At 27.4% G+C, this 10,027-nt stretch overlaps 2 protein-coding genes across 2 annotated transcripts; one reads left to right on the top strand and one right to left on the bottom strand.

The window, feature by feature from the left end:
* Positions 1 to 6,306: 6,306 nt before the first annotated feature.
* On the top strand, positions 6,307 to 8,837 carry OCT59_017728 (uncharacterized protein; the record flags this gene model as incomplete). The annotated part of the gene is made up of 7 exons (XM_066137676.1): positions 6,307 to 7,392; positions 7,474 to 7,676; positions 7,749 to 8,005; positions 8,096 to 8,392; positions 8,467 to 8,515; positions 8,594 to 8,685; positions 8,776 to 8,837. 7 exons carry the CDS (start codon positions 6,307 to 6,309, stop codon positions 8,835 to 8,837), a joined length of 2,046 nt encoding a protein of 681 aa, XP_066004229.1.
* Positions 8,838 to 9,241: 404 nt separating this feature from the next.
* Positions 9,242 to 9,661, bottom strand: OCT59_017727 (uncharacterized protein; the record flags this gene model as incomplete). The annotated part of the gene is made up of 3 exons (XM_066137674.1): positions 9,242 to 9,385; positions 9,459 to 9,502; positions 9,571 to 9,661. The coding sequence occupies 3 exons, from the start codon at positions 9,659 to 9,661 to the stop codon at positions 9,242 to 9,244; spliced, it is 279 nt and encodes a 92-aa protein (XP_066004228.1).
* Positions 9,662 to 10,027: the final 366 nt, after the last annotated feature.

Raw genomic sequence — 10,027 nt, 5'->3', positions numbered from 1 at the left:
CTTAAGTATATTGCGTTTTACAAAAAAAAAAAAACTGTATAATCAGTATTCTAAAAACCTAACGAACATTATTTTTTAAAAACATAATGGTAAAATTAACAGAAGTAAAATTTGAGGAATTCTAAGTTCTAATTATATATTAATGTAATACATAACGCTTATCATTTACAAATCGAATATGCCGTCCTTTATTTAACAAATAACAACTCGCTATGGTATAAACAAATATAATGTGAACATAATTTCGAATTTTTCGCATTAAAGGATCAGAAAAGGTATGTAAAGTAGAAGAAAAATCCGAAAATAATAAATTTCTGGTTTATTCATCAGATTAACTTTTCATAATTGTCATAAATATTTTTTGTTAGGATTAGTTCACGCTGAGACTGCTGATACTGATTTACATTTTTCATTGGCTTATGTAGACATCACGAACCCATTTAAGTGGTAATTAAAAAATATTCTATTGTTTGAATGGACTAATATACATTAATATACGGCTCTATAGGACCATCATGTACACGTTGTACCAATATTCTGCACGTCATGCTTAATATAGCGATTATAACGTGCTCAATATTATTAAATGCAAATTTATAATTATGAAGTTTATAAAATACAGTATATGATTATAGATATTATTAAAAATGCATAAAATAAAAAAGATAATGTTTTAATATTAGCATAACAACCCTATAAAAAAAGAAAATTCGGAATTTGTCCTGAAAAGTATGGAAAATGTCCGGAAATTTTCCGTGCGTCCGGAAAACATTCGGAAACGGTCATGTTTTGGAACATTTTCTGGACGCTCGATTCTGGACAAATTCTGGACAAATTCTGGAGTGTCAAGAAAATGTCTGGAATTTGTGCGTCCAGAAAGTGTTCCAAAACGTGACCGTTTCCAAATGTTTTCCGGACGCACGGAAATTTTCCGGACATTTTCCATACTTTTCAGGACAAATTCCGAATTTTCTTTTTTTATAGGGCAATCAAATATTCATAAAAATATATTACTCTTTCTTTTGACATTATTTATGTACTAAAGGATTCAATAAAGGTGATTTAGAAAGAGAAGAAGAAATAAACTAATAAAGTATAAAAAAAGTTTAATGATGGTCATTCTGATCCGTATATTAATATTGTTATTGTACGAGCGTCATGCTTAATAATGATCTGATGTGGCACTCCGTGCCACATCATACCATTATCAAGCACGCCCGTACAATAACATACAATTAAACTGTAAGTTTAATTTTAAGTATTGTGAAATTATAATGTAGTGCTGGCCAGTGTTTAATTAGATTTTTAATTCTGGCAAAAAGTACATCATAATGCTGGTATGGTGTCCATCACCACTGACCGTGAGCTTTAGCAATTTTCATGTAAACTAGGTTTTGTAAAAAAAAAAATCGGTTAGAACATGAATTTGTAGGATTACCAGGTTTTTCTATTACTTCAGAAGCAACAATATCAATTGGTTTAGAAATAATAGTACCTGAGAAAGAATTTTAAAATTAATTTAATTAGGTTTCTTTTTTTTTGGAGACAAATTTATAATAAATTGAACAAACAAATTTTAGGCGTTTATTATCATCATAGAAAATCAAAACTTTATATAGTTTACATTGTTTTCTTATTATGTAATTTATTTTTCATTATTATTTTCTTCCCTATTGCATCGCATCATTTAGTTTTTGATATTCTTCCTTAATGTTTTAAAAATTTAACCCATTATATTAGGTATATCCTTTTTTAGAGTTAATATGAAAAAAAATCGTAATTCCAACACTTGAACCATGCAAACTTTTTAGTCATCTCCATTCACCGTTATCACTGGAACAGAAATGCTTGCCAAAAAGAAGAAAGACATTTACAGCAGTAAAAAAGTTCCAGAATACATCAAAGAAAAAGAAGACCAAGTACCTTGAATGACATGCCAAATGTGACGTTAAAGAAAAAGCTGAATGTGAAAAATATCAAGCCAAATTAGACTATGCTCATACTATGCAGTGAAAGTACGGGAACTAAATAAAGTAGTTAACCATATTAATACCCTTTGTAATTTTTAAAAGGCAACTGCCATTCCAAAGGTTTTTTCATATTTTAATTGGTAAAAACACGATCAATAATTGAATTCAAATGTGATTGTTGGAGTTATTTAGCAGCTAAATCTGCTCTCCATTGTATAGAAAAGATGCAAGTTGTTGAACATAAAAATCTAATGACAATCCTGACTCAATGACCAAAAAATTCAAACTGAAAAAAAAGAAGATAAACTAATTAGTAAGAAAATCACCTCCAAGAATTGAACTTGGACACAGAAATTGTGGAACCAACGGTGATGGATTATTGTTGAGTTGATAAGTTATTAAGGAAAGAACTCAACAAAGGAATAAAATAAAGGGTATCACATGTGAAAAATTAAATCACATGAGATAGATCAAATGATCAAGAAAGGTAAATTTTACAAGACAAAGGACCTCTCTGACACCAATCAGCACAGTGCAATGCTTCATGGGCGATGCAAACGATCCCCTTGTAAAATTTATCTATCTAAGAATGGTCAAATGATCAAAAAAGGGTAAATTTTTACAAGACAAAGGATCTCTCTGACACCAATCAGCACAGTGCAATGCTTCATGGGCGATGCAAATGATCCCCTTATAAAAATTATCTATCTAAGAATGGCCAAGTATTCCCAAGTTGACCAAAGGGTAAAGATTACGTCTCCATGCTATATTTGGTAAGCAATGGACCTAGCTACGTAATATAAAATTATTTAATTAAATAATAATGTCTAAACTATTGGGAATTAAGGGTATTTTTTAAATTAACTATTAATTCAATGCTATGTTTGTAAAAAGAAAGTAAAGATAAAAGAAATAATATTGTAAAATGAGTAAACTCATAAAGAAAATCAAGAAAATAAAGAATAAAATCAAGAAATGAAAGAAAAATTGATAAAGTATAATATGAAAATTTTGAAATAAGGAAGGATTTAAAAAGAGAGAGATTTGATAGGAGGAGAAGAGAAAGATTTGAGAAAGAGAAATTTAGGAAAAGGTAAAAGAATATTTGAATTATATATTTTGTCAAAGTAAAGATTAAAACAAGTATATGATTGAGAAGGTTTGTATATATAATTAAAAAAACAAAAAGAATGTATAAGTAAGTAATGAAAAATGGCAAGTATTGAAATGTAAATGGTCCAGTTTGGAGATGAGAAGGAAAGCATTTGTCAATAGGAATGTTATTAAAAGGAGTATTAATGAAATTTGGACACAATTGGAAAGACATTTTTGTATTATTAGATTTTAGAAGAAATTTAAAATTTAAAGAAAATTTGTTGCTTGACTTGAAAGTAAATTTGAAAAATTTGATTTAAAAATTTTGTTGCTTGAAAAGTTGAAAAAGTAAATTTGATTTGAAGTTTGAATTTTAATTTTTCTTTGAAAAAGTTTAAGGGTATATATATATTTTCAAAAACCTTTTGAATACATAGTGACTAATAATAAAATAGAGTAACTTATTATGATTCATAAAAAAAAATCTAGATTATGTATGAATCACATCTATTACATCAATTAATTTATAGTTATTTATCCTAAACTAGTAATATGAGTTAGCTTAATGATATAATAGTGGATTATTTATTGGAATTTACTGTAAATAATACTATCAAACCAGTAGTGATTGAAGTATTTTACCACCAGTTTTGTATCAATTGGTGATAAATGAAAAATAAAATATAGGGTAAATTTTTCTGGAATTGTCTGTTATCTGTAGCAACCAATTCACAATAAAATCAATTGGTAAAATATCAGTTTTTATTAATGAGTCATAGTCATTATCTATCTATAATCATGATTATAAAGAATTTTCATCTATAGATCGGTGGAAATCTAGATCTCTAATTGTGACTCATCAACATTTATCTAAATTCGTTCGGGATTTGAATATTGTGGGGCTTATATATACAACAATCGGTATTCATTTGGACAAAAAATTCCCAATAATATTCAATACATATCATGATAAACATAATATAAAATAAATTATTGGTCAGTATATTAGGATCATGCTGATTTTGACGGACTTATTTTTTTTGTTAATGGCTAAATAATTGATATTTTTTTTCCATCAGTTAAATATGACTACAATTTTACAGTTTAGTATATTTCGATTTTTATAAAAATATTTCTAGTCCATAGTTTTTTCCCGCTCTCAGCTGATATATTGTAATCTTAGTAAATAAATTTTCTGGGTGATAAAAAATTTGACTAAATCGGTAGATTGGTAGGTTGTGTATTATATTTTTACCGTGTTTCAATTTTTTTGCGCGATCACATCTCGTGATCGCACACGTCTTAAAAAATTCTTCGTAGGTTTTGTAGGTTAAATGACTCAAATAAGCCAAAACGAAAACCCTATATTGTTATTTATTTACGGAAATAGTTTTTTGCTGCAGATTTTTATGAAATTATAATCTTTATAGAATCGAGTAAAACTATTCTATTTTTTATACACTACACTGCAATATAAAGACCAAACTTGTCTTTACAGATCTTAGTGATATACAGCATGGTACAAACTCGTGACGAAATTGAGATTTATAAACAATATTACAATACAATACTAATTGTAATTTGGAATACAGAGAATGTTTTTGCATGAATCTTTATATAATAAATCTTTTTTTCAAATATTTTGTATTAAGTGTAGTACATTAAAAATGAGTTATTCTGCAAAGTAACAGGTAGCAGAATAGTATAACAACATTATGATCTTTCTTCGCCGATTTATTGAGTTTATTATAACATTAAACATCTATTTGCACGTGACCAAGGTAAAAAGCTAAGAGATGGTAAGTCGTTTCAAGTCTAATAGATAGATAGTTATTAGTTTTAATCGGATAGCGAAACTTCGATAAAAAGTTAGCAACCCGATTTTCGCGTAGATTGTATACTTCATGCTGCGCCATTAATATCAGCAGTATCAAAATAATCGACCTATCAGTAACTTTATTAGTTTATAAAAATAAAATAATTTAATGACAAAGATTAATTAATTTAACAATTTAGTATGTACAGTCACTGTTGTTTTGTGGAAAAAATATCGGTATATCAAATAAGTTGTCCATAATGTGGGCCAAAATCTAATTCTGACCGGAATTAAGATGGCGCAAAGTTCATTAAATAATTTCCAAATCGTTGTATAACTTAAAGTATCGGTACGACGGTACGTCGGTACGTGTTACGTCGCGAAATTATATATAATATCGGTATTAATTGTGATGCTTTATTTATATTATTAATTTATTTATTTATTTATTAATAAATTTTTTTCTTAATTTTTTTTAAAAGATATATTTACATAGGTGAAATTGACTTTACAAAACAGTCAGGTGATAATATTCTTAAACTTTTAATTGTGTCTGATGAATTATTATTTAGGATTGTTTAATTAAATGGGGTATTGAACAAACTGGTTTAAGTAATAATCGAGCTAAATGGGATAATGAAGATTATGAAGCGTTAATTATGAACGTTATTTAAATATAAATTATAATCATAATTATTTTAATATTAAAGAAATTGAAACATTTTTAGTAATAAAAAGTTGATTAAAAATAAAATAAATAAAATTAATTGTTAAAATAAAATAAATAATGTTATAAAAATTTTTCTCTGATGACAATCAAACAATTAAATTTTTTACGTTTGTGATATCATTGTCAATGTTATATATACCATATTTTCCATAAATATAACATATTTTCAAAATTTATAAAGACTTGAATTTTTGCTTATCAAATAGCAGTCTCGGAATATAATGAGAATATTCTTATAGGTGGCCTTTTCCTCTTATAAAATTGTGTACCGTCAATCCGTTTTATACCATTTATCGCCGGAAATAAATGATATCCGGCAAAATTGATTAATTTATCATGATCACGTAAGCTACCAGGGATATAACCGTACGTGGCACAATGACAGCCAATCATTCAACACCCACCTCCATATTGAATACTCCGTGCCTAATAACTTAACTCTATAATAGTGGGTGTTATCTTCTAATAATCGTTTATAGTTTATAATGGAGCCAAATAATGTGTAGATTTTCCAGCAGCATTACGTAATTCTGAGATGCAGATTTCACATTCTTTTCAAAGTTGTCTTTCTGTGTGGAATTCTGTTAAGAATTCTTAATTCAATTGATCAACAGATTGATCATAACGTACCAATAATCAAAAAATTATAAATATCATGTCGTAATTTTTCTTATTACATTTTATTATAGCATAAAATGGATCTTGTAAAGATATCAAATGATTTTGACCCAACTCCAAAATTAAAATCTAGTCCAATACCAATAAATTTTATTTCTTTTGATAATTATAAAAATGATTATTGCATTTTTTGTGGAGAATACTACATTATTGCGCCTCTTTCTATTGAGCAAATACATTTCAAAAATTGTTTATGTTATCTTATCAATATAAAAGATAATAATATGCACTTGGATGCGTATTATACAATGGACTTAGAATGTAGTGAACATGAAATTAGGATAAAAGAACCACAAGTTATTCAAAAATGTTGCAAAAATCGTTTGAAAGTATTCTGCTTCAAACAAATGTTTGATTCCCTTTCTTTTAAAGATTTAAATTTACATAATAGTGTGGTCGGAAATGAAGAATATTGTAAACTGTGTAAAAAATCATTATATCAAGAAAATGATATTTCTGTCATGAAGGGAATCAAATTGTGTACAGATTGTTATCTAATTTCTTCTGAATATATAGAATCACCCTTAATTAAAAAATCTATTCCAATTATTTATTTACCATGGTGGCATAATATATCTCATTGTAATGTATGTAATTTAGATTTAACTATTACATCAGACTGCCAGAAATATTGTAAGATTTGTCTTATATTTCATATTGGATGTAGATATTGTTTAACAACAAATATTATTTTTGGATTAACAGTTCAATCTCAATGTAAAAAATGTAAAAGAGTATCTTTTGTGAATATTTTTAGTGGAAATGATGAATTAGATGAATTTCTCTTTGATTTATTCTCTAACATTCATCATAATTTTAAACCAGAAGAATTTACAGACAAAATAAAAATTATTGACAAAAATTTTGTTCCATCAGAAATAGATTCAATTATACGTTTTATGTGTCAAAATTACAAAGTTACTCGATCATTGGACACATCTGAAAAGTTAGTGGAATGGATACCATATTCTCAGTTTACAAATGTAAAAGAAATAGCAAGAGGAGGATTTGGAGTCATATATCTTGCAACTTGGGCTCAAAAAAGTATCATTTTAAAAAAATTCAAAAATTCTCAAAAAACTAGCAGATATTTTTTAAATGAGGTATTACAAATCTTTGTATTTATTTATTTTATAAAAATTAATTTAATTTAGCCCTTGTTTATTGAAATTTTTTTTTTTTAGTTAAAATCAAATCAATATTGTTATGAAATTAGACATCATATTATTAGAGTTCATGGCGTTACAAAAGATCCTAAATTAGGTGAATATATGTTAATTATGCAATATGCATCAGGAGGAGATTTACATAAATGGTTGCAAAAAAGTTTTGCAAATATTACGTGGAATAAAGAAAAATTAATTATTTTATGGCAAATTTCAGAAGGGTATTTATATTAACAAATATTTTATAATACTTATTATCTAATTTCTAATTCATTTATTTCATTTTATTTTAGACTTGAAACTATTCATAAAGCTGATTATATACATCGAGATTTTCATAGTGGAAACATATTATATGATTTATTTCACAATAATTCAATACAAGAAAAATATAAAGAAAGACATCAATGGTTAATTGGAGACCTAGGATTATCACAACCCACAAATAATACATCATCGAATAATGAAATATATGGAGTAATACCTTATATTGCACCAGAAATATTTAAAGGATCTTCATTTTCTAAAGAATCAGATGTTTATGGTATGGGTATGATTATGTGGGAACTCACAACAGGTTGTAAACCTTTTGCCAATGTTGAACATGATATCAATCTGATTTTTAAAATCTTTGATGGAGAACGACCTGAAATTACAGAAGATACACCTGAATGTTATGCAAATTTAATGAAAAGTTGTTGGGATCCTGATCCCAAAAAAAGACCATCAGCAAAAAAGATTCGGAATACTTTTGGTAGTTGGTCTTTCAGAAATAAGCATAACGATATATTTAATAAAGCTGAATTAAAAAGAAGAGAGTTAATAGAATCACAAAAGCTTGGTCCTGAGTTTGCTAAAAAACCACATCCAAGAGCTATTTATACAAGTAGACCACTAAGCTTTTTCATTTCTAAATGTTCATCGAATTCATCACAAGGTATTGTCTTAGTAAAAATCTAAAAATTAATCGTGGTAACTTAAATGTTAACCAAATACATTAAAATTTTTTAGGTTATAATTACATTTCAGAAGAACAAGGATTTGATATAGACGTTGAAAGGTATTTAAAGTTTAAAAAAAATTTTTTTTGGAATAAATTCAATATTATTAATTATTTATAATAATTTAATTGTGTAAGTTATACTAGTAAGTCCTTAAGTGTACCTGTAACTTCTTTAGGGAAGCGAAATATTGAAGAATTAAATATAGAAGAAACTAATAATGATAACGGTAAATGATTATTTATTTATAATTATTAATTTTATTCAAATATATTTATTTTTAATTTTAAATAGGAAAACATGTTAAACTCGTGTATAGAAATATTGAATAATTTAATGAGCATACATAGTTTGAAGTTATTTAATTATTATCACATATAAATTACTTAGTTTTTATAAAATGGATGAAAGGTATAATAATAAATGTGCGTGTAAAATGAGTTTAATACTGAAAAAATCCTGAACAAACTTGAAGCACGTCTCAGAACACATTTTTAAAAGTTGAAGTTTTGTGCTCAAATTCAGTTTAATATGCTTTTTTTGAAGCAATTTAACAACCTTAGTCTAGATAAAAATTAACCATCATATTAACATTAGAAAGAAGCGTAAAGTCACATGCTTTGCTTACGTTATATGATTTTCATTATCTCGTTACTTGCTATCGAAAGAATATATTTATAAATTGTTAAGGAGAAATATATTAGTATGGATAAGTGTATTATATATAGTGACATTAAACTCATATTTATTAAAGGCCTTGTCTATAATGATTTTGCGATTCTTTATTAACTTATACTAGTGAATAACATGTTCATTATCACAGCGTCATTTCTTTTGAGAGGGACCATAAAGATCTGTCTCCCCTGTTGAGAAGTTGGCCTATCGAAAATTTTAACCGATTGTAAATCAACTTTCCGTTTAAGTTTGACCTGTTAAATAAAAAAGGGCTGTTATAAATAAATAAATTTCCATAATGAAACACTTGCGACTTAGTCCCCTTACCTGACTTGCTTTAATAAGTTCTAGCTTTTGCGAATTCTCAATCTCTAACTAGAAACAGTTTGTTTTTTCGTCCTGAAGCTATGGTAAAATTTGATTAGTAATAGAAACTGACGAAACTGTTGTATAGGAGTAATAATTCTAGCAGGATGATGGAAAGGCGGTACACGATCCAGGGCAACACCTGCCGGAGCTCCCTTTGTCATTCTATACACTCTCAACATGGGAGAAACCAATTAGAATGCAATGTGAAAGCCAGTGATCGATACCCTATACCCTATACCATATGCTGAGTTTAGGGAAGGCACCCACTCGCTAGGTTTACGGGTCGATACCCGCTGAGGTGGCTCACATCTTTCGCAATAGTTTTATAAATAATCTTTAATTAGCTCTTTGTCGCTAACAATTTTCTCCGTGGCAGTAATGAATCTTTTCTTCCAAATTGAGTTCTGATTCTTCCATGGTCTACCGGTAAGTTCTGATACGATTAATAACTTGTTGTTGATTAAGAATTTATTATAAGAACCTTTTCCCTGGCACGTTTTCAAATATGAAACTTTAGCTTTTAACAG

Source organism: Rhizophagus irregularis, chromosome 26 (assembly GCF_026210795.1).
Source record: "Rhizophagus irregularis chromosome 26, complete sequence".
Classification (NCBI taxonomy): domain Eukaryota; kingdom Fungi; phylum Glomeromycota; class Glomeromycetes; order Glomerales; family Glomeraceae; genus Rhizophagus; species Rhizophagus irregularis.
This window is presented reverse-complemented; position numbering and strand designations above follow the sequence as displayed.